We start from the raw sequence: 23,418 nt of genomic DNA, 5'->3' as shown, positions 1-23,418 counted from the left end.
TCCCTCTTCCCCCTCCGAGGAATCTGGCCCCGGCGCGTGGTCCCGGAAACCCAGCTGTCGCCTCTGTTTTGGCATGAGCTTCTTTGTCGTTGTTCCTGGAACCTTGTTTCTGAATTAAACGTCGGGAAAACGGTGGCAGTGTGTGGCAGGTGGGTGGTCGGCGAGCAGGGAAGCAGGTGGGGAGGCTGTCGGACTCTGGAGGAGCTGGGCTCCCTTTATGGGAGGAAGGGTGACCCGTTGCAGGCGTCCCGCGCATCTGAGGAGGTCCAGGGCCACGTCCGATCCGTGTCAGCAAACCCCGGTGGCTCTCCCGTCAAGATCCAGTCGGAACCCGTTCCCTTCTCCCCACCTCCGCTGGCCGCAGCCTGGGGGTCTCTCGCCTGCGTGCCAGTCTCCCCACTTCTGTCCTGCCTGCCCTCGTCCCCTTCCCAGCGCAGCAGGCACTGGGAACCTGCTAAGACGTAAGCTGCATCCCGTCCCGCTCCGTTCAAGACTCCCTAGGGTCATCGACAGCACCCAAACTCCTTCGTGTCCCACGACGCTTTACTGCCGCAGGTGCACCTCCATGCTGACGGGCCCACCTGCTTCTTACCCCCCGACACCTGTGAAAGTAATGCAGGTGGGGAGAGCGTGGGACGCAACCTTAAGGAGAGCGGCCGGGAATGCTATTTGAGTGGGCCAGATGGAACCCCGGGGGACGAGAGGTCCAGGCAGGGAAGAGGCAGGGCAAGGGTCCTGAGGCAGGCCTGGGCCTGGTGTGTTTCAGAGAAGGGAGGAGGCCAGTGTGGCTGGATCCGAGTGAGCAAGGTGGAGAGGGGAGGGAAGGAGGCCGTGGAAGACGCGGGCCGCATCACATCTGACGCGGCGGGCCGCGGGGCAGGGCTCTGGCTTGTCTCTGGGACGCGTTGGAATCGACTTGTTTTGTGACCTGACTGACGTGTTAAGGCCGCCCGGCACCTTCAGCGGTCCGTCTGTGGGGCCAGGGCGGTGGCCTAACTCTGGGCTCTGCTGGGAGACGGAGGGAGGCTCACACTAAGTTCCGGTCTCTTGACGATCTGGCCCCACAATTCCGGGCCAGTCTCGGGAGCCCTATCCGGAAAGGGTGGGTCCCAGTGCCCCTTCTCTCTGTCCCTTTCCTCCAGCTGCCCCTTGCAGTCCCTCCCCTCCCTCTCTGGACTCCTACCCACAGAAGACTCTACCACCATACGGCTTGAAGGCCTACCAGCTAGGAGCCAATGCCTTTGTAAACTTAAAGAGCCCAGTTTCTCTGTTAAAAGAAGGGAGAGCCACGTTCTCAGGTGAAGTGACAAGAAAACCTACGGTTCCTCAATTCAATAGAGGACAAGACTTTTCTATTGCAAGTGAAGAAAGACAAAAAGAAAAGCAATAAAAAGTATTCACGACGGGGGGGCCTGGGTGGCTCAGTCGGTTGAGGGTCTGACTTCGGCTCAGGTCACGATCTCACAGTTCGTGGGTTTGAGCCCTGCGTCGAGCTCTGTGCCCACAGCTCAGAGCCTGCAGTCTGCCTCAGATTCTGTGTCTCCCTCTCTGTCTCTCTGCCCCGTCCCCGCTCACGCTGTCTCTGTCTTGCTCTCAAACACTAAATAAAAGCATTCAAACAAAAGAGAAAAAGAAGAAAGAAAGAAAGAAAGAAAGAAAGAAGAAAAAAAGGATTCGTGTTGGCTTAACCAAAGGGAGAGTTTCTGGATGTGTGTAACTGAACGATCGTGGCGGGGGCGGGGGGCGGGTAGTTCTGTCTTCAGGCATGGCTGGATCCAGGATTTGGTTCTCTGCGATGTGCCTTCCTGCTCTTGCTTCCCATCTGTCCAGTGTCAGCCTGTTCCCTCCCCCCGCCCCCGTAGCCCCGGGAAGGCCGGAAAGGAAGGAACCAAAACCGTGTTTGCTTACAGAGATCATGACCATGCATGTAGAAACTCCGAGGGAACCCTCGTGAGGCTAGCACTCCTGTTTAGCGAGGTTCCAAGACACAAGCTACTCAGAGGGAGCTAACCAGCCCCCACCCCGCCCCCAAACCCGTAGCCACTCGTGGCACCACTCCCTTGCTCATCGGAAACAAGGCCAGTAAGCCCCCAAATTCCTAGTGTTTCCGTGCTTATTTCCCCGGTACAAAAGGAGTCTTCTACTTCGGTAGGAAGCCACCCTACTGGTTGGTGATGCGGGGAGACCAGACTTCTGGCGGCGGGGCGTCTTTTCTGGAGAGCACTTGTGTGCCGAGAAGCCATAGAACGCGGGGATTCTACCTCTTGGAAACGATCTGAAGGAAGTAACTGTTGGCGCAAAGACTTCTGTTCAAGAATCCCATTGACTCACACGACCCATACTAGGGGCAAAGCTGAGAACGACCCGACTGCTCAACATTATGTAACAATACGTTTGTGTGTCTCCTGGATAACAGTTTTTGAAGAGTTTTTAGGGAGTGGGAAAGCTAGTACGTTCAACGGGGAAAAACACAAACAAAACAAAACAAAAAGGATCCGGAGAAAAGTTAACGCTAAACTGGAAAATGCATACATTATACGTTGTTATCCATTTAATGGGTAAATACAACTAGGAACGTATTCCAAAACGTCAGCAGTATTTACCGCTGAATACAGGACCTGATTTTCCTCTCCCTGAGGCGTCTTCGATAAGCTTGGGCTGCTGGACTACGATTCCCAGAACCTCCCTTCCAACACCAGAACAAAGGTAAGAAAACGTGGAGGCGCAGGAACTGACAAGAAACTCGGACACAAAAGAGTAGCTCAGTTTCATGTTGTGCAGTAACAAACACGTAAGCGCCCGCCCCTCCGGGCGCAGGGAAGGAACTGAAGTGGGCCAAGAGCCACCGAGGCCCGGACCTGCAGAACGTTAGACCCGCGATAATAAAGTGGCGAGGACGCCAAGGGTCAACGCCCTGTGCCTTGCCCCGTGAGGGCTACCAGGTTAGGCCTCGGCCCCCTTTCCCGGGCCTAGGCGTGGCGGAGGCCGGGACCCCAAGGCGCGAATGTTTCGTATCACCAGGGGAAGCCGGTCCAGGAAGGAGTTGACGGAAACTCGGAAGAAGATGGGGTCTTCAGTAGTCCATCTCCTAGAAGTGAGGGAAGAGGGAAATCCGGTTAAAGGGGAGACCTGCTGTGGAGGTGCAGGGCACCAGCCCCTTCCCCCACACAACCCCCCCGCCCCCCGCCTTCCACCTAACGCGTGCGTCGGGGCCTCCACGACGGCACTGGAAGGCAGAGATGCGACCACGGCTCCCGCCGCCACCGCCCACCCGTCCCGCGCATACTCTTGTTGGAGGGAGGACTCACACGGCCAGGGCGCTGCCCCTCACGCAAAGCTCCTTCTGAGCCAACCCTCGGTGGCGTTGGACGTGTGTAGTCAGGGACCTGCGGGCCATCTCTGCCTCCAGGGGCGACCGGAAAGACACGGTGAGCCTGCTGGGAGGCACCCGGTTAAGGCACAACGGGCTCCTGGAGTTCCCATGGCCTGAAGCCTCCTGACCACTCAGAGGCCCGCTTCTACCCCCGGGACACTCGCGCTCCCTCCCGCCACGTCTGCCCACCCTGAGCCGCTTCCCCCACCCTGGGGGCCCGCGGGCACCGGCCGTCCCTGTCCCGCCAGGCTGCCCACCCCCGCCCCCGTCCGTCCCGTCCCCGGGCTGCCGCCCTGCTCCCCAGCCACCCCGCCACGGCCCCTGCCCAGACAGGCTCCGCGGAAAGGATACAACTCCAGCAGTCTTGAGGAGGTCACCGCCGCCGGCGCTGCGTCTCCACCGGGGGCCAGGGCCCTCGGGGCCCGTTCGGCCAGGGGAGGGGCGCAGGCCCCCTCGACCACTGCTCCCTTGCTGCCAGGGCCACCCTCGCCATCGTGGCGGCTGCAGTTGCCCTGGCAACCGGGACCTCGGGGGCTAAGCTGGGGGTCGTGGCCGTCCGTGCCTCCGTCGGAGGCCTGTGGGCCTGCCCCCGCGTCCTCCGCGCCACCTTCGGGAGCCCGCGTGACCGCCGCGCCGTCCGCGCCGTCATCGTCAGGGGCCTGCGTGACCGCCACTTCCTCCGCGCCGTCGTCCGGGGCCGGAGAGGCCGCTTGGTCGTCCGGGGCCCTCATGGCCGCCGCACCGGCCTCCACAGAGCCCACCGCTACGCTGCGCCCACTGTCGGCGGACCGCTGAGACCCCTGGCAGGCCTCGCGAAGCCCGGCCCCTCGGCGCGCAAGGCTGTCGGGGACGGCCAGGGCGCCTGCGCAGACAGACCCCGCGGAGCTGGTTCCCACCGAGCCGGCCTCGCTGTGTTGGCCCAGAGCCTGGATCCGGTCGACGCTGACGCCGAGGAGATGGAGGCTGGCTCCGGAAGCTGCGCCCCTCGACGCGTGACGTCACTGTCGGGCTCCTTCGTCCGTCCCCGAGAGCATTCTGGTGAGGCCACTGGCACGTGACTGTTTCCGGCGCGGCCCGCCCCTCCCCCCAAGCGTGTGTCTGCGCAGGCGCCAGCCGGGCCCAGTGCGAGCGGCCGGCTGACCGCCGCCCGCCCGGGTCCCGAGCATCGAGGCGCGGGCCGCGCTCAGGCGCTTCTGGGCAGCACCGTGCCGGTCCCTGTCTGTGGGCTCCCCGTACGGCTCGGGTCTGCGTGTGCCGGGACCCGTCGCCGGGGGCCGGGGGGGGGCGGACGCGGGATGCCGAGCAGGGGCCACTCCCAGGCCCTGCCTGTCCTCAGGGAGCACGCCCCGCGCGGCCCCTAGGGGAGCTGGAAGGGACGGGTCTCGCTCCCTCACCATTTCTCGGTCCCGGGCGCCGTCAGTCCCCTAGTGCCTGCCAGCCTGGGGGACGGTACACCGCCGAGGGCGCGACCGGCCTTCGGCCGGGGGCTCCCAGGCTCCCGCCTCCCACACCGCAATGGCTGCGGGCTTGGGCCGGGGGCCCGGGGCCCGGGGACCCAGGGGGGCCCAGCTGGACCCGAGGGCAGCGGCACGGGGGAGCACCGCCCCGGCGACAGCTCCCCGGTCGCGTTGCCCTCTGCTGCGGCAGCCCTGATGGGCTGTCCCTCCCTCAGGAACAAAGTCTTGCGGCTCTCGGGGCGGGGGGGGGGGTGCTGGACGTGCCAGGGGCCCTCAACTGGGAGGTGACCCTGTGTCTGGCGGCCTGCTGGGTGCTGGCCTACTTCTGTGTCTGCAAGGGGGTCAAGTCAACAGGAAAGGTACAGCTGGAGGCGGGCGGGTCGGGGTGGGTGATGATGGCAGGGGCGGGGGCAGCATGGTCGGTGGGGAGAAGGGGTGTCTCCGCCGGGGGGGGGGGGCAGGGGCACCCCGCCACGCGAGGTGACCGGGCCAGGGCCTGAGGCAGGGGCAGGTCCTTGAACCCAGCCCGGTGGATTTCCCACGCGTGCCTGGGTAGTCCTCCGCAACCTCCAAACTCCAGCCCAGCCGCCTTCCGTCCTGAGGGGACAGGCCCAGGCGACAGCCAGCTGAACTTGCCTGTGTCGGGCAACCCCGCCCCAGTTTCCCTCTCTTCCTCACTCGCTACTTCCTCACTCTCTGCTTGGCGGCCAGCCTGGGGGGACCCGGCCCGTGGCCCTCCCTTGCCTACCTGTCCTGCTCTGCTGAGGGTGGGACGGAGGCAGAGGTCTTCGCGGTCACCTCGCTGTCGCCTCTGTCTCCGGCCGGCCCAGTCCACTCCGTCCTGCCCAGGACCCTGCCTCTGTGCAGAGAACCACAGGAGGCATGGGACCTGCCTCCAGGCCGATGTCCTGCTCCCCACCCGGGGAAGGTCCTGCCTCCGCCCTCCCTCTCTACAGCTGACCTGTCCTTGCGGGGGCGGCCGATGGCCAGCTGAGCACCCCGCTTCCTTCGGGAGGAGCCCAGGCTCTGAGGAGTAGAAGGGGGGGCTGCAGGCTGGCCTCCCGCTTGACCTCGGAGCGGACCGTACCACAGTGGGGGGAGTGTGGCCCGCCTGCCCCCCTGCTGAGGCTGGGGGCCCCTAAGTGGGGAGGCGGGGCCGCAGGGCCCCTTCTGAGCAGGTCCCCCCCCCACCGTCCCCCCACCCCCACCCCAGATCGTGTACTTCACGGCTACCTTCCCCTGCGTGGTCCTCGTCGTGCTGTTGGTGCGGGGAGTGCTGCTGCCCGGCGCCCTGGATGGCATCATCTGCTCTCTCAAGCCTGACTTGTGGAAGCACTCACTGGGTCGTGAGTGCCGGCACCACGTGGGGCGTAGAGATCACGCACACAAGGATGTCAAAGAATTGAAAACACTAAAGGTCATGTAAAGTCATTCTGAACCTTTTGGGGGAGAAATACACAAAAAAGAAGTGGGGACCACCCTCAGTCCCACCACACAGAGATACGAGGTGTTTACACGTCAGGCTACCGTTGCAGGATTTCCGTGCACGTATACAGCAGCTTGGTAAGTTGGGATTTTAGTGATTTCCCTTTTGCACTGTGGTTTTTCCTATGCGACCGCATCCCTGTTCTCCGTGGCCACTAACTACTTTAGCTCCAGTCGCCATCCCTTCCCTCCTTGCCTCCTACTGGCAGGCTTGCCCCCCGACGGGAGCCGCTTCGTGACCTTCCCAGACCGCCGGTCTGACCCGCACCTGTGCTCAGTCGCCCCCTCCAAAGGCCGCTTTGGTGTGTCCACCTGTACCGGGGAAGGGGACGGGGTGCGGGGCCGTGTCCGTCTGGGCCGTGGCCCATCTCCCTCCACGAACCGCTGCGAGGTCGTGGAGCCCCACGTGCTGGGGACACTGAGCCCAAGGAAGAGGCAGGGCCCTCTGGACAACAGGCCGTGGTGCCTGGCGGCCTCCCACGAGGTCTGGGGAGGGGCTAGGGGTGTGGGGAGGGGGTGGAGCTGAGGTAGGACTGGTTTGCGTGGGTGCAGTGGGGTCACACGTCACAGCGCCTGGCGACGATTGGTGAGGGAGCAGCCGCTGGAGAGGCAGCAGCTGCTGGGGAGGCGGCCGAGGGCGGGGTTTATAGACGTGCCTGTGTTGAAAGATCCTTGTTTTCCGGCTGCAGGTTCCTCCCGCCCGTGCCTGGAGATGAGAGCTGCCTGCCCCGTAGACAGTGACAAAGAACAGGGCAGACACAGACAGTCCGAGGCTCAGGCTGAGGCGCTCCCTGGTGACGTTGCTCATTGAAATGCTTCCACCAGCCACAGGCCGCTCTAGACACTGGCCACCTTCTTGCTGTGACACCTGCCTCCAGGACAAGGCAGCTGTGCCTTTACTTTCCTCACTTGTCCCGAGGACCTATTCGGAGACGCTCAGGTACACATTCGTAACTATAGAGTCACGGAGTTCTCCACAGCTGTGTCACGTGCTCAGAGGCTTTAGGAGTTGGGCCATGGCAGTCTGTTTGGGCATGGACAGTGGGGACCATGAGCCGCACCGCCGTGTGGGGAGTAGTGTCAGGCAGAGGCTTCCTGGATATCGCAGCTGGCGGGCCGTCGAAGGCTCGTGGCACGGCTGGTTCAGGCAGACGCATCCACGCGGGTGCCCATTTGGGCAGACGCCCTAGGGTGTCGTGGCACTCTAAGGGCTGGAGCTTCCTAAGTGAGAACTGATTGGCTACAGAAGGGACTGCTTGGTGGGAACCAATCACCGGTCAGGAGGCATTACCAGTGGTCCGTGTGGACAGTTGCTCTGGGCATCCGGAATTGCATTGTGGAGTAAAGGGGTGAAGCATTGTGAGAGAGCGCTTTGTCCTTCAGTGATGCCTTGAGAGGGTGGGAGGATTCAAAGTTGGGTCTCAGGTGGCTGGTGGAGGCCCCGTGAGGGCAGCAGACGAAGGCACAGGTGCCGTGGGCGTGGTGGTGGGCGCAGCAGGTGGTGGCCAGTGTGTGCCAGGTGGACCTCGTGGTGTCAGTGGCCCCAGAGTCCCTGGTGGTTCGGGCGGTGCCTGTGACCCTGGCCATCCCAGCAACCCCGGAGGCCTGAGCAATCCGGAAAGAACCAGCATTGTGGGAAAGGTAGGTGCCGCCTCTGGTGGCGCTCTCCAGATGGAGCGGGCACCCTACACACCAGGTCCCGGTGGAGATGCCGCGCCTGGCGCTAGAGGTCCTGGTAACCGACTGCTTCAGTTGTATCCTATTCAAGGAGTCCCAGCGGGCTGGACGGCAGGGGGATGGGCTGGAGGTGGTTTGGCGCGCGGCGGGGTGGGGTGTGGGGGGAGACTTGGGGAAGTGGAGTTGAAAGGGGAGCAGGAGGGAGCTCCGGGCTCCTGGAGGGTATCGGCTAGGGTTTGGCCTGTGCTGACAGAGGATGGGGAGTGGGGTGGACCGCCTGATGGGACTGAAGCGGTAGGGACAATGCTATCCGGGGTGGCCTGGCTGTATAGGGTGGGAGGTTGTGGACAGCCTGAGGGTCAGCCTGGGGTGGGGAAGGCAGGCCTCACTGAAGAGGAGGCCTGAGGCACAGGCAAAATTAGTACTGTGGATGGTGCCTTAACCCAGTCTCCACCAGCACCCTCACTATACCTTTCCCCTCGGCCATGGATGCGGAGATTGCCCACAGGTTCCTGACTCCAAACGAGGAGCTCCAGGAGCCAGTTCGGAAGGAGCTCCATGTGAACGGCAGCATCCTGACTGTGTTAGTTCTAGAACGGTCCAGGGAGAGGGTGGTGGCAGGTGACCAGGGACAAGGTCAATTCCGGAGGAGCTGTAATGGAGACAAGGGAAACAGGAAAGGAGTGAGTCGAAGGAAGGAGTGTGGTGCTCTAGGATCGTTGCTGTGTGAAGGGGCGGAGCGGGGAATGTGCCCCACCTGCCCCCTAACTTGACTTATTTTTTCCTACCTTGTAGCCGCTTGACTGCCGATGACCCTGGCCAGCTCCAAATGTCCATCACCTCCTGTCTTGGCCAGCTTTACCTAGTGATACGGACCATGCAGATCATCATGCCCCCCTTTTTCACAAATCCGCAGCAGTGAAAAGGTGGCTGGACCCAACTCTGTGTCCCCCCCATATGACAGTGATTCCTGCAGCAGCTGCCGTTTCCTTACTGAGGCCGCATCTTTTGCCTCTACTGGCCCTTGGGTGCTTCAGATCCACATTTTTTTTTTTTTTTTTTTTTTTGGTGATCAAATGGTAACTGCTACTGTTCTAAGTCTGGGTTTATTTTTAGCATCTACGCCTTCTCCTATTCTCGCCTTTGTTCTCAGGTAGGGGGAGAGATTCTGACATTCAGATACTCAAGTACTAGAAGGCAATTGAAGAAGACAAGTTAGGCGATGGGAGAAAAAAAATTATGTCCTGTTATTCAGGACATTAACTACCGTCCACATGTTAGAATTTTTGTTTTAGTTTTATACTAGCATGGACGTAGTCATGTATAATACCTGCAGAGTAGGACTTTGTGGCTTATCGGCCTTGATTCAGATCTGTGGAGAAGAGCGCTGGGACAGCTGGCTGGGTCGGCCCCACTGCCCATTCTATACTCCCGTGTCATCAGAGGCCTCATTCCCTGAGGTTCCGAACCCACAACTCTCAGAGCTCCTTGTGGTTGGCTCTCACATGTCTCATCCTTCCCCAAAGTGTTTTTCCAGTTTATTACGCTGCTGCTTGCTTCCCTAAAGTCCTGACAAGGGTCCTTGAGGAAAACAAAAAGGGGAAGAGGTCTCCCTGAGGTGGGGAGGGGACATGAAGTCCATTACCCTTTGCCTTCTCCTCCAAGACTCTCTTATTTAGCACAACAGTGGGGCCACGTACAAGGCACCCGAGTGGCTGAGGAGGGGAATGGGCGACGCCCCGGTGCACGAGGTGAGTCTCTAAAACGGAGAGAGGAGGAACAGAGCCTTGCCTGAGGGAGAATTAGCACTGTCAGCAGAGAGAGACTGAGCTGTGGAGAACGCCGTGACTCTATAGTTACGAATGTGTACCTGAGCGTCTCCGAATAGGTCCTCGGGACAAGTGAGGAAAGTAAAGGCACAGCTGCCTTGTCCTGGAGGCAGGTGTCACAGCAAGAAGGTGGCCAGTGTCTAGAGCGGCCTGTGGCTGGTGGAAGCATTTCAATGAGCAACGTCACCAGGGAGCGCCTCAGCCTGAGCCTCGGACTGTCTGTGTCTGCCCTGTTCTTTGTCACTGTCTACGGGGCAGGCAGCTCTCATCTCCAGGCACGGGCGGGAGGAACCTGCAGCCGGAAAACAAGGATCTTTCAACACATGCCTGTCTATAAACGAAGCACCGCATCGTTAGAATGAAAGATAAAAACCATATGATCATCTCCCTAGGTGCAGAAAACGCATTTGACAAAATAGAACATATTTCCATGATAAAAACCCTCCACGAATGGGGGCAGAGAAGTTGTATAGCTCAATACCACAAAGCCCACATAACGACAAAACCCACAGCTGACATCATACGCAACAGTGAGAGGTTGAAAGCTTTCCCTCTAGAATCAAGAACAAGGCAAGGCTGGTCAGAGACGTACCGGGTTAAATTTCAATCCTGGACGTTGAAATGTGTTGAGGATTGGTCCGTGGCTCAGAAAATGCTTTATCTTGGCGAACATACTTGTACTTGAAAAGAATGTGTAGTGGACACACATGTGAAATTCACATCTCCTGTTTAGTGTTCTAAAGACATCGGTCAAGGTAGGTGATACCACTGATCGTATGTTCTATGTCGGGGGACAACAAACTTTTCACATAAAAGAGGCCCCGGGCTGGATTTGGCCAGGAGGCGGTAGTTTGCCAATCCCTGCTCTATTTCTTTGAACAGAGTGTGTTGTCTCTCTCTCTCTCGCTTGCTGAGAGAGGATGTTAAAATCTCCAACCGTGATTTTGGACTTGTCCCTTTCACCTATTAATCTTAAAAATTCTTGCATCGCGCGCGCGCGCGCGTGTGTGTGTGCGTGTGTGTGTGTGTGTTAAGTGCATTTATTTTGAGAGAGGGGGAGAGAGAGAGAGCCAGCGGGGGAGGGGCAGAGACAGAGGGGGACAGAGGATCCAAAGCAGGCTCGGTGCCGACGGGCAGAGAGCCCGACGCTGGGCTGGAACTCACCAACGGTGACATCATGACCTGAGCCGAAGTCAGACGCTTACCGACTGAGTCACCCAGGCGCCCCGTGTATTTTGAAGGTGTGTCCTTAGGCACAGACATATTTATGATCACTTTCTCTTCCAGATGGATTCATTGCTGCTGTTACTAGTATGAAACGCATCCCTTCATCTTTGGTAACACCGTTTTCCTCAAAGTCTGATTTCTCTAATATCGATATAACCACATCAGGCTTCTTTGCTCACTATTTATTCGTAAGTCCTTTTCCATCCTCTTACCTCTAACCTATTGGTGTCTTTGTATCTTGAATGTGGCTCACGTAGACAGCGTGTAGTTTGGTCACTTAAAAAAAGCACCCTTCTAACGATGTCTGCTTTTAAATTGGACTGTTTGGCAAGTTCACATTTAATACCATTACCGATGTGGTCGGATTTAAGTCTGCCATTTTGCTATTCAGTTTTTGTTTGTCCCTTCTCTTTTTTTTGTTTTTGCTCAGCTTATTTGAGGCAAAATGCACGTATGGGAAGTTGCACACATTTAAGCGTACGGTTTCATGAGTTACGACAAAGGTGTCCACAACCAAAGCCGAGATACAGAACATTCCCATCGCTCTCACAGTCGCCCTTGTGCCTCCGTGCAGACAATGTCCTCCTCTACAGTCTGCCCCCACACAGCAAATTCAGCTTAGATTCTGCCTTTTCTGGACTTTCCAGGAATCACACAGTATGTCCATCCTTCTTTGTTGCTGACCGGTATTCCATTGCGTGGAGGTACCGTAACTTAGGCTTAACCACTCGCCTGCTATTGGACGTTTGGCTTGTTTCCAAACTGCGGTTATTGTTAATCAAGTTGATACGAAGATTCACGTACAAGTCTTTGCACGCACATATATTTTTAATTCCCTTGTGTAAATAGCAGAAGTGGGATTTCTGGGTCACGCGGTAAGCGTAAGTGTGACTGTATAAGAAACGGAAGCACTGTTTTCCGATGGGATCATACCAATTTACAGTCCCACCGGTGACATGTGAACTTTCCATTCTGTCTGTATCCTCTTTTAGCCATCCTTCTGTCTTCCGACTTTATTCCTCTTTTGCAAGTTCGAGCTGCCTATTCCAGGTTCTTTGCATTTGGATGTACACTTTGGAATCAGCTTGTCCATTTCTGCGTTATCACGATTTTTACTGGGTTTGCAATGAATTTCTAGAATGGTGTGGTGGGAGTGTACATCTTAAGAATACAGGGCCTTGGGGCACCTGGGTGGCTCAGTCGATTAAGCGTCTGACTCTTGATTTCGGCTCAGGTCATGATCTCACAGTTTGTGAGACCGGGCCCAGAGTCGGGGTGTGCACTGACAGCTCGGAGCCTGCTTGGGATATTCTCTCTCTCTCTCTCTCTCTCTCTCTCCCTCCCTCCCTCTCTCGCTCCCTCTCTCTCTCTCTCTGCCCCTCCCCTGCTCATGCTCTCTCTGTCTCTTCCAAAATAAATAAATAAACGCTAAAAGAAAAAAGAATACAGGATCTTCCGCTCCACGCATAGGATGCGTTTCTCCATTTTTGTAAGCTTTCTTTCACTTATCAATAGTTTCTAGTGTTCACCGTAAAGGTTTTGCACATATGTTATTACATGTGTCCCCAAATACTTCATGTTTGGGGATGCTATTATAAATGGTAGTGATTTTTTAAAATGTCACTCTTCTTTTTTTTGTACACCGCTTAGGGGTTTCTACGTAAACAAGCATGTCATCTCTGAATAAAGATAATCCCGTTTCTTTTTTTGCAACCTGTGTCACTACTTTTATTCCTCTTTCTTGCCTAGTGCACTGCCTAGGATTTCCAGGACAGTGTTGAATGGAAGTGGTGAACATCCATACCTTGTTTCTCAAACTTTGCGGGCGAGGGAGCGGGGGCGGTGATTCTATCTTTCACCATGAAGTATCATGTTAGCTGTAGGATTTTTGTAGGTTCCCTTTATCAGATTAAGAACGTTTCCCTCTAGTCCTAGTTTTCCGAGAGTTTTTGTCATGAGTGGTTGTTGGATATCGTCTGATGCTTTTTTTCTGTGTCTGTTGAAATGATCACATGTTTTTTCTCCTTTGTTTTCTTAATATGACAGATGACACTGATTGACTTTTTTGTTTTTAATGAAAACCAATTCTTGGGATAAACCCCACTTGGCCATGATGGTATCATCCTCTTTGTATGTTGCTGGGTTGAATTTGCTAATATCGAATCAAGTTCTTTTGTGTGTGTGACTTCATGAAGGATATTGCTCTGTGGTTTTCTTTTCTTGCAATGTCTTCGTCTGGTTTTGGGGTTGTGTAATGCTGGCCTCATAAGATGATTTGGGAAATGTTTCTCCTCCTTTGCTTCCTGAAAGCATTTGTGTGGGATTGGTGATAGTTCTCCTTTAAGTATTTGGTGGTAGCCACTAGTAAAGCCACGGGGGCCTGGAGTTTTCGGCTCCATTGCTTTCATAGATGTAGGGATATTCGGGTCTTCTATTTCTTCTTGAGTCAGTTTTGGTAATTTGTGTCATTCAAGGAATTTGTCCATTTCATCTAAATTGGGAAACTTACCCACAAATATTGTTCCTAACATTCCCTGGTTACACTTTATTTTTCAAAATCAGCTTTATTGGTATTTTTAGAAAAACATTTTTTTAACGTGTATTTATTTTTGAGACAGAGAGAGACAGAGCATGAATGAACGGGGGAGGGTCAGAGAGAGGGAGACACAGAATCTGAAACAGGCTCCAGGCTCCGAGCTGTCCGCACAGAGCCCGACGCGGGGCTCGAACTCACGGGCCGCGAGATCATGACCTGAGCCGAAGTCGGCCGCTCAACCGACTGAGCCACCCAGGCGCCCCTGGTATGTTTTTTTTTTTTTTTTTTTTTTTTTTTTAAGAAGCTTTCAGGGGCACCTGGGTGGCTCAGTCGGTTGAGCGTCCGACTTGGCTCAGGTCACGATCTGGCAGTTGGTGAGTTCAGGCCCCACATGGGGCTTGCTGCTGTCAGCGCAGTTCACTTCAGATCCTCTGTCCCCCTCTCCCTGCCCCTCCCCCACATGCACTCTCTCAACAATGAATAAAACCTTTAAAAAGTGGGGGACAGGGCGCCTGAGTGGCTCAGTCGGTTAAGGGTCTGACTTCGGCTCAAGTCATGATCTCACGGTCCGTCCGTCGGTTCGAGCCCCGCATCGGACTCTGTGCTGCCGGCCCAGAGCCTGGAGCCTGGAGCCTGTTGCGGATTCTGTGTCCCCCCTCTCTCTTTGCTCCTCCCCCACTCGCGCCCTGTCTCTCTCTCTCTGTGTCAAAAATAAACATTAAAACAGAAAAGAAAGAAAGGAAAAAAAGGCTTTCAGCTTCATGGATTTTCCTCTATTGTTTGTCCATTTAACGTTTTATTCATATCTCCTCTTAGCTTCATTCTTTCTTTCCTACTATGTATTTAGGTTTTGATTTTATGTCTTCTTCACAAAGTGACCCCTCTATCGGTAGCAAACGTCCTCCATCCCATCGTATTCCTTGTCCTGAAGTCTGTTCTGCCTGCTCTTAACATAGCTACTCACACTTTCTTATTAGAAGACTTGCATGGTGTATCTTTGCCCATCTTTTTACTTTTACCGTATCTGTGTCTTCATAGAGCGCATTTCCTATGCGTAGCATATAGTTTTGCTTTGCCTTTTTATCCAGTCTGGCAATCTCCGTGTTTTAGTTGCCACGTTTAGACCATTTAGAATAAATGTAACGAGGGATATCGTTGAGTTTAAATCTACCATCCTGCTATTTATTTTCTGTTTGCCCCATGTGTTCTGTGTTCCCCTCTCTGTCTTTTCGTGACTCCTTTCAGATTGAGTAATTTCTAGAAATTCACTTTCTCTCCGCCAGAGAAGTGTGCATATTAAGCCTCGGGTTCTAGGGATCCTAATATGTGTTTTACCTCATTATAGACCACCTTCAAGTCATTTCAAATCACTTCGCACGTAACGTAAGAGCATTACAGCAGTACCCTTCCAACTACCCACTGGTGTCCTTTGTGCTATTGTTGTCATACCTTTTATTTCTATAGCAGTTATACACCCCACGCCGTGTTGTCAATATTTTGCTTTAGATGGTTTGCGACGATTGAGAGACATTTTGAAGGGAGAAAAAATGTTTACTTTTACCCACATACTTTCCAATTCTGGAACCCTCTTCATTACTTCACGTAGGTCCAAGTTCCCACGTGGTATCATCCTTGCTTGTGGAGAACAACCTTTAACATTTGTTGTAGTGCAGGTTTTCCGCTGACAACGAGTTAATCTCAGCTTTTATATGTCCGAAAAAGTCTTTATTTTGCTTCCTTTTTTCATGGAGGCGAAATCGAGATAACATAAAATAAACCATCTGAGAGTGAACAGTCGAGTGGCATTTAGCACATTCCCATGTAAAAGGGTTGCCGAGCAGGGCTGGCACAATGAAGAGAGCAGCTGGGGAAATCGGACAAGCTAGCCTTGGATAGGAGGGCAGGGCTCTCTTCCACCGAGGCAGGGAATAGGCAAGGGCGTTTGCTGCTGTGGGCCAGTCCGAAGATGTGATATGGGGCACGGAGCTGACAGACTTCTTGCCCGATGGTCAGAGAGGAGAGGAGAGGAGAGGAGAGGAGAGGAGAGGAGAGAGGAGAGAGAGGAGAGGAGAGGAGAGGAGAGGAGAGGAGAGGAGAGGAGGGAGAGCGTATCACAGAGGGCCTGGTAGGTCGCCGGGGGGACTTTGGCTTTGACGCTGAGTGAGATGGGAGGCACTGAAAGGTTCAGAGCGGGAGGAGGAGGGACCTGACTAGTGTCCTATCACTGCTCCTGAGTTGGGGCTCTGCTGGGTTGGTGAGGGTGAAATAAGGGGACCACTGCAGGTAATTACGAGGTCTAGGGTCCTTATTCAGGTCGAAGCTTCTGAGGGAGTGACTTTGATATCCTTACAGGAGGTGCATGCACCGTGGCTTCAAGGTCTGTGCACCTTGTCTTGGTGTGGGGTTACCGATTCCATTCTACTGACCTCTACCTTACCGCTGGCCTCCTGAACCTAGCCTCACTCCCCCGGTTCTGAGTCTTATTTTCTTAAGCTTGAAACCTGTCTCTTTTTCTTGTTGTTGTTGTCTCTGGACCTTCCCTCACCCCTGCTGCCTTGTGCAAATTGGAACTCCACACTTGGATCCTCATCTGACTCTGAGTTGGACTCTACAGGTGCAGGTTTCTGCGCGTGGTTCCGGGCAGCTGGGGAATGAGACCCGAGTGTCGCTGTTCCTTCTGGAAGGGCTGGCCGACGCAGAGGCGTTGAGGCCCTTGCTCTTTGTGATCTTTCTGCTGGTCCACAGCGTGGCTGGGCATTGCCAGCCTTACTGTGATGGACTCCCGACTCCACACTCCCATGTACGACTTCTTAGTCAACCTCTCACTGCTGGACACTGCCTATATCTCCAGCACGGGGCCTCAGGTGCTGGAACACCTGCTGGCAGCAGTGCGGACCGTGCCCTATTGTGCTTGTCTTCCCCAGATCTTCTTTCTCCACTTCCTGGCTCCCTGGGAGTGCTTCCTGCTCACAGCCATGGCCTATGACCGCTATGCAGCCATCGGCCGGCCACCGCACCACCTAGTCCTCATGGGCCGTCGGACGGACCCGGGCAGGAATGGCTTCCACCTCCCGCCTGCTTGCCTTGGCCGATGCGGTCGCCCACACCGTCCTTGCAGCTCCACTGAGGTTCTGCGGGCCTCGCCTCATCACCCACTTCTCCTGTGGCCTCCCTCCACTGACCGGACTCTCTTGCTCAAGCACGTGGGCCAGCGAACTTGCCCTGTTCGTCTTCAGTTTCGTGCTGGCTCTTGCAGCCCGTGCCCCGGTTGCGATCTCCTGTGTACGTGTTGTGGCTGCGATTCTCAGGATTCACTCCGCTGAGGGCCGAAGAGAAGCCTTTTCCACCTGTGGTGCTCACACCACCGTGGTCTGCATTTTCTACATCGCTCCAGTCCTCTGCTACATCCTCCCCAGCTCCGCGTGCTCTGGCTTGCGGGACCGGGTGCTCCCTGTGCCGTACGTCGTCCTCACCCCCATGCTCAACCCCGTCATCTACAGCATGCGAAACAAGGAGGTGAAGAGGGCTTTGTTCAAGGCCCTCGGGAAAGAAAGTGCCTCCTGGGCACCGGTCACATCAAATCAACGAGGAGTGTCCCCGGCTCAGGAGTTTCTCACATCCGAATGTGCTCCCAGTGCGAGGTGCCTGTCAGTCTCCACCTGCTCCACACCCCACCCTCGTCGCACACTGGATGCCGTATGGATCCCTCCCTGTACAATGTATTACACGAAGGCACCAATTTTGCTGTGGACCAGAGCCAGGCTGTGACGTTTGCATGGGACATGGGAAGGGGCGTGGCCCTCGTACACACTCTAGAGCCCCTCATCCCACGACACGCACTCAGCAGCCGTAGTGTAATGATTGATGAGGACATGACTGCCCGAATCAGCACGGCCGACGTCAGGTTCTCCTTCCAATGCCCTGGGCGCAGGTATGCACCTGCCTGGGTGGCCCCTGAAGCTCTGCACAAGAAGCCTGAAGATACAAACAGACGCTGAGCAGACACGGGGAGTTTTGCAGTGCTTCTGTGGGAACTGGTGACACGGGAGGTACCCTTTGCTGACCTCTCCAACACGGAGATTGGAATGAAGGTGGCACTGGAAGGCCTTCGGCCTACCATCCCACCAGGCATTTACCCCCGTGTGTGTAAGCTCATGAAGATCTTCTCCAGGGTGGGGCTGGCACATGCCAGTGCTTTGGGGGTGAATCCAATCACACAGGAGTTTGAAATTTCATGCACGTGATCCATTTGGTGAATCCTATTTTGGGTGCCAGGTTTCCCCCCATTTTCAGCAACGATCAAGTATTTCTGTTGCTCTTTCCCCCCCCCCCCCTTATTCTAAAACACTGCTTTCTATTTATGGAAGTAAAACATGGTCATTGCATAGGTTGTGCAGTTACAGAAACTTACAAAGTGACCAAAAAAGAAAAAAAAATGCCCTCTATAACCTCACCACCGCGAGAGAACCTCACTGTAAACATTTTGATGGTTTATTTCAGGTTTCTTCTTGCACTACAAATGTATGTGCACGGGCGCCTGGGTGGCTCAGCCGGTTGAGCGTCCGACTTCGGCTCAGGTCCTGATCTTGTGGTTCGTGAGTTCGGGTCCCGCGTCGGGCTCTGGTGCTGACAGCTCAGAGCCTGGAGCCTTGCTTTGGATTCTGTGTCCCCCTCTCTCTCCGCCCCACCCCTGCTGTGCTCTGTCTCTCTGTCTCTCTCTGTCTTTCAAAAAAAATGAATATACTTAAAAACGTTTTAAAAAACCAAATGTACGTGCATACACATTTAAAGTAGGAAAGCAAAACTGGAATCATAGTGCACTTACAGCTCCGAACGCTTAGATATTTAAATTTTTTTCCACTATAATGTATGCGTATTATAAAATCACTCATGCCTTACACAAAGGTGTGTTGTTAGAAAGTAAAAATTTCCCGTAAACTCAGTGTCTGCAGTAACCATCATGACCAGTTTTACGTGTGTCCTCCCAGACTTTTTCCTAGGATATATTCATCTGCGTTTATAACGGTTTTTCTTTTGCTTGTTTGCATACATAGGTTCATACCGATCAAGTAGGCAGTTGGTTAGACATGAGCCAGAGGCAAAGGCGGTGTTAAATAGGTGACACGTTAGAAGCCTGAGGGCACAATGTCCTGACTTTGTGGCTGTTAACATCCTGGTCCTATGGCTTCCAACACCCCCAGGTTGACAGACCAAGGGCCACAGGTGCAGAACAGGGGCTCTCCTCTTCAACCTTGGCCTCAGGGTAACCTACAGCTTCATTATAATAGATTTACATCGTTTTGTTTTCAACTCTCCCCGCCCAAGGGAAGATGGCCATGGACTCTTCTGGCCAGAACCTTGTGGGTGGGGCCAGAAAAACTCCCCCTCCCAACCGGTAGGAGGAGTTGCTCATATGATGGGAAGCACCCTCAGTGGGAGACCCCCCCTAGCTGTGACCCATCCGGAACCTATGCAAACATACAGAGAAAAGACACCCCAAACCCCAGACACCTCTGGGCCTGTCCGCTCTGCCACCTGGAGAGTGCACTGTCCTTAATAAACTGCTTTGTGCTTGCTACTTTCCTTCTGGCTGTCCTTATTTGAGCGCAGATCCTCATGGAAACGTTCCGTGGGGGATCCAAGAGTGGAGGCTTCCATTCACGCTATGTAGACGCTCCCACTGGTAAACAATACCCTGTACCAAATTGGCTGTTTATAATCCTTATTCCAGGAATCCCATGGTCCTGTCATTTGTACAATCTTCTACTGGGCTGTTTGTGTCTTTTATGGATTTATTTGCTAAGGGTCACTTGTGTTTTGAAGATACTCACTTTAGTTTGCCCTTTGGGTTACTCATGTCTTCCTAACTTGTCTTTCCATTTTATTTATGATGTTTTCTTCCCTAACAGAGCTTAACACCTTTGTGTAATTAGACACTGGTGTTGGTTTATTTGTGGTTGTGGCTGTTCGCTTCTGGATTTTGCATCCTGCTTTGTTTACTGTTTGACTTAAGAATAAGGTCAAGACCGGCTTTCTTTTTCTTCTGACTCGAGTAACCCAAATAATTTCACCATTGTTCTTTACGTACTCTTTCAAGTTGGGTTTGACTCTGGCTTCTGGCTCTTCATTTTACATCTCTTTCTCCAGGCACAGCTCTGGCTTGGTCCCTTAGAACACTGCTTGTGTCCTGGCTGAGAAACCTTACCCTCCCATGAGGACATGGGACTTGTGCTCGACTTTGGACATCAACTTTGCAGCCACCCATCTGGGCCTTTCTCCCCATATCCTTCACTCTCCTACATAGTAGAATAATGCTCCCTCAGCCGCTAACCAGGTAATATGCCGTAATTACAGAAACCTGGATCAGTAGGTCATGGGGGAATGTACAGTTCCTACAAGATCGTGAACTCAATAACCTGAAAACTCCATCACCACCGAAACTAGGGTTGTGTATATTTAAACATATATAGAAATATATTTCAATTTCTTTTATTTCTTTTGAGAGAGCGCGCACACATGCACGTGAGCGGGGGTTGGGGAAGCAGAAAGAGAGAGAGAGAGAGAGAGAGAGAGAGAATCTCAAGATGGCTCCATGCTCAGCACAGGGCCCTATGCAGGGCTCTATGCCAAGAACTGTGAGATCATGACCTGAGCCAAAATCAAGAGTCAGACGCTTCACCAACTGAGCCACCCAGGTGCCCCTGTACAATCTTTTTAAACAAAATATTCATAGTAGTAGTATTTATAATAGGTTTTTCTTAATGAAAGAAGAAAACCCCAAATGCTCCAGTATCCCCAGTGCAACAGTCCCCTAATCCACTGATGCCCTAACCTCTCTCTCTCTCACCTCGTTCTTGTCCTCATGTTTCTCCCTGCGCCCTTCGAAGGGCAATCCAAGCTGAGCCTATCAAATCTCTCTGTCGGCCGGTCTGTCTGTCTTCCTCTGTCTCTGTCTGTCCCTTCTCCCACACCAATCCCAACTTTCTCTACTGTATCCTTCAGGCCGTTTCCTCAGAGAGGCCATCCCAGATCACCTAGCCCAAATTTGCTGGAGAAACAAACGTGCAAGAAGAAATGAAGATGCAGGTTTAGACCCTGGTGAAGACGACATTTCGATTCAGCGGACACATATGGATTAGTCAATAAATGACATTGAGACACCTGAGGAACCTCGGGGGGAAGGGGACAAAATTAGACCAATGTCATCTTTCACACCACAATAAATTCCTTGTGTGTTAACATTTCAAAGTACTAGAAGATGGCATGAGGGACAAATTTTATAATTTTACAGTGGGGATGGCTTTCCCTTGGACATAAACTACAAAAATCATAATGACAAAAATGTACCACTTGCATACATTAAAAAAAAAAAAAAGAGGTTAGAGAGGGAGGGAGCCAAAACATAAGAGATTCTTAAAAACTGAGAACAAACTGAGGGTTGATGGGGGGGAGGGTGGGTGATGGGTATTGAGGAGGGCCCCTGTCGGGATGAGCACTGGGTGTTGTATGGAAACCAATTTGACAATAAATTTCATATGTAAATACAAGAAAAAGTTAAAAACCCTCCAGTACAGAAAAGAACTATAAACAAGAATTCAGTGAAGCAATGAGGAAGGGAAGTATTTTCAATTACTTTGGCCAAGATTTGGTATCTCTTGTATATAAAGAGCATTCACCCATCAATAAGTAAAATATGACTATTCCAACTGAAAAATTAATCAACGAGGGCCGCCTGGGTGGCTCAGTCAGTTAAGCACCTGAGTCGGTTTCGGCTCAGGTCATGATCTCACGGTTGGTGGGTTCAAGCACTGCGTCGGGCTCTGCACTCACAGCACAGGAACTGCTTGGGTTCTCTCTCTCTCTCTCTCTCTCTCTCTCTCTGCCCTCTCCTTTGCTCTGACACAGTAGCTGAAAATACACTCAGATGCGGAAAAATAGTTTTATTTTCTGCTGTAAGAACGCCCCTCCTCCAGCAATAGGGAAAAACAAGGCCCAAAGTCCAATACAAACAATTAGACCCCCGTAATAAAGCGGCAACCAGCATCGGAATGGACGCCCGAGGGAAGGAAGGGACGCTAGGTTACAATTAGCCCCTTTTGCCTGGCTCCGGCAGTCTGAAAAACGGGGGCACGAAGCGCTGCATGGTCGAAACCAACAGGGAAAGCTGGTCAAGACAGGAGGCGATGGAAACCTGGAGTTGGCCAGGGTCTTCGGCAGTCAGTCGGCTAAAAGTGAGGGAAAAAGAAAATCCAAATGAAATGTCATCACTCTTGCCCCTATCTCTCTGCCCCCCCTCAGGTGGCCGCAGGCTCAGGGTGCCACACCCTACCTCTTTGGACCTAACCTTTGGTGTCTCCAATTCACTATTAGAACGGCCCTCAGGAGATAGGCCCTAGCGACCTGACACCACCCCCCACGAGGGACCCGTTTGGAACTAACATAACTAGGACGTTGCCGGATACCGTGAACTCCTTCCGAACTGCCCCGACCTGGGGCTGGCCCTGTGTCGCCAGACACTGGTGGGCCACCTGTGCCTCCGTGGGTGACGGGAAAGGCATGGTGACGTAGCTGGTAGCCATTCGGTTAAGGCATCATCGAAAACCGATCGCGTCGGTGCCTCAGGCGTCCCGACCACTCCGAGGCCTGCTTTCCCCACGGCCGCTCTCCCCCCGCCTCCATCCTCTCAGGTCCGCTCCCCTCCTTCCTGGTCCATCAGGCCGCCTCTCCCCGCCACCCCTCCGGGCCACCCCTGGCCCATCCGCCCCCCCGGACCGGTCCCTCCGGTGCCCCGGTCCCCCCCTCCCCTCCTTGCCCTGGACCCCCAGGCTGAACCCCCTGCCTTCCGCTCCCCGCCCCGTCGCCTCCTCTAGGCCCATCGCCCCGGCCACCCGCCACTCGGCCGAGAGGATACAACTGCAGCGGCCGGCTCCCCGGCCCTCCGGCTGTGGGCCCGCCTTGCCCACCGGGTCCCGGCAAAGGGTGTCCGCCAAGCCCTGGCACGGCAGCTGCGCCGGGGACGGGAGCACATGGCGCCTGCGCGACCCGCGGGGCCGCACGGGCCGCGGCACACTCCTCTCCCTCACCACCTCCGCCGGGGCCCTCGTGGCCTCCGGGGCCATCTGGGACACCGCGGTCTCCCGGGCCACGCTGACCCTCGGGACCGCCGGCCCCACCGCCTGCGCCTCGATCTGTGGCCTCCATGGTTCCCCGGCCTGGACTTCGGCTGAACCGCCGAGGGAACGAACGAACCAACCAACCAACGAGGCTCCCTCAGGAAGCGGGTGACATCACCTGCGCTCCCCACGCACCTGCGCAAACCGGCCCGAGGCCAATGCCCAGAATCCCCTCCAGTAGGCCACTGGCGCGGCCCGCCCCTCCCCCCAAGCGTGTGTCTGCGCAGGCGCCAGCCGGGCGGGCGCACGTGCGAGCAGCCCGCTGACCGCCGCCCGCCCGGGTCCCGGGCATCAGCGACAGCCAGCTGAACTTGCCTGTGTCGGGCAACCCCGCCCCAGTTTCCCTCTCTTCCTCACTCGCTACTTCCTCACTCTCTGCTTGGCGGCCAGCCTGGGGGGACCCGGCCCGTGGCCCTCCCTTGCCTACCTGTCCTGCTCTGCTGAGGGTGGGACGGAGGCAGAGGTCTTCGCGGTCACCTCGCTGTCGCCTCTGTCTCCGGCCGGCCCAGTCCACTCCGTCCTGCCCAGGACCCTGCCTCTGTGCAGAGAACCACAGGAGGCATGGGACCTGCCTCCAGGCCGATGTCCTGCTCCCCACCCGGGGAAGGTCCTGCCTCCGCCCTCCCTCTCTACAGCTGACCTGTCCTTGCGGGGGCGGCCG

The 23,418-nt window shown here is 55.0% G+C and overlaps 4 protein-coding genes and 1 long non-coding RNA gene across 8 annotated transcripts; 2 read left to right on the top strand and 3 right to left on the bottom strand.

Moving 5' to 3' along the window:
- Nucleotides 1–2,755: 2,755 nt before the first annotated feature.
- Nucleotides 2,756–7,173, bottom strand: LOC123594010 (EKC/KEOPS complex subunit LAGE3-like). Of its 3 annotated transcripts, XM_045470564.1 has the most exons (6): nt 6,584–6,801; nt 6,064–6,169; nt 5,579–5,689; nt 3,725–4,385; nt 3,309–3,437; nt 2,756–3,088 (listed from the first exon to the last, which is right to left on the bottom strand). In XM_045470564.1, the coding sequence occupies exons 4-6, from the start codon at nt 4,102–4,104 to the stop codon at nt 2,944–2,946; spliced, it is 654 nt and encodes a 217-aa protein (XP_045326520.1). In that variant the 5' UTR covers nt 4,105–4,385; nt 5,579–5,689; nt 6,064–6,169; nt 6,584–6,801; the 3' UTR covers nt 2,756–2,943. The 3 variants fall into 3 exon arrangements, with proteins under 3 accessions (XP_045326520.1, XP_045326521.1, XP_045326519.1); XM_045470565.1 differs by having other exon boundaries at nt 3,309–3,434; nt 6,064–7,173; XM_045470563.1 differs by having other exon boundaries at nt 6,064–6,801.
- Nucleotides 7,174–7,682: 509 nt separating this feature from the next.
- On the top strand, nt 7,683–9,083 carry LOC123594022 (EKC/KEOPS complex subunit LAGE3-like). The gene is made up of 3 exons (XM_045470579.1): nt 7,683–8,069; nt 8,450–8,575; nt 8,788–9,083. Exons 1-3 carry the CDS (start codon nt 7,987–7,989, stop codon nt 8,912–8,914), a joined length of 336 nt encoding a protein of 111 aa, XP_045326535.1. The 5' UTR covers nt 7,683–7,986; the 3' UTR covers nt 8,915–9,083.
- On the bottom strand, nt 8,535–10,673 carry LOC123594025. Its single transcript, XR_006710644.1, has 3 exons — nt 9,863–10,673; nt 9,323–9,573; nt 8,535–8,644 (listed from the first exon to the last, which is right to left on the bottom strand). It is a non-coding gene; the product is annotated as an uncharacterized LOC123594025 (long non-coding RNA).
- Nucleotides 10,674–16,382: 5,709 nt separating this feature from the next.
- On the top strand, nt 16,383–17,969 carry LOC123594485 (olfactory receptor 1I1-like). Its single transcript, XM_045471212.1, is given in 4 exon segments — nt 16,383–16,620; nt 16,703–17,042; nt 17,104–17,290; nt 17,292–17,969. Coding segments are annotated over 4 exon segments (1,302 nt in total). The 3' UTR covers nt 17,829–17,969.
- Nucleotides 17,970–21,509: 3,540 nt separating this feature from the next.
- Nucleotides 21,510–22,890, bottom strand: LOC123594011 (cancer/testis antigen 1-like). Of its 2 annotated transcripts, none has more exons than XM_045470568.1 (3): nt 22,496–22,890; nt 22,047–22,152; nt 21,510–21,809 (listed from the first exon to the last, which is right to left on the bottom strand). In XM_045470568.1, the coding sequence occupies exons 1-3, from the start codon at nt 22,783–22,785 to the stop codon at nt 21,753–21,755; spliced, it is 453 nt and encodes a 150-aa protein (XP_045326524.1). In that variant the 5' UTR covers nt 22,786–22,890; the 3' UTR covers nt 21,510–21,752. The 2 variants fall into 2 exon arrangements, with proteins under 2 accessions (XP_045326524.1, XP_045326522.1); XM_045470566.1 differs by having other exon boundaries at nt 22,024–22,152; nt 22,496–22,880.
- Nucleotides 22,891–23,418: the final 528 nt, after the last annotated feature.

Source organism: Leopardus geoffroyi, chromosome X (assembly GCF_018350155.1).
Source record: "Leopardus geoffroyi isolate Oge1 chromosome X, O.geoffroyi_Oge1_pat1.0, whole genome shotgun sequence".
NCBI lineage: Eukaryota > Metazoa > Chordata > Mammalia > Carnivora > Felidae > Leopardus > Leopardus geoffroyi.
This window is presented reverse-complemented; position numbering and strand designations above follow the sequence as displayed.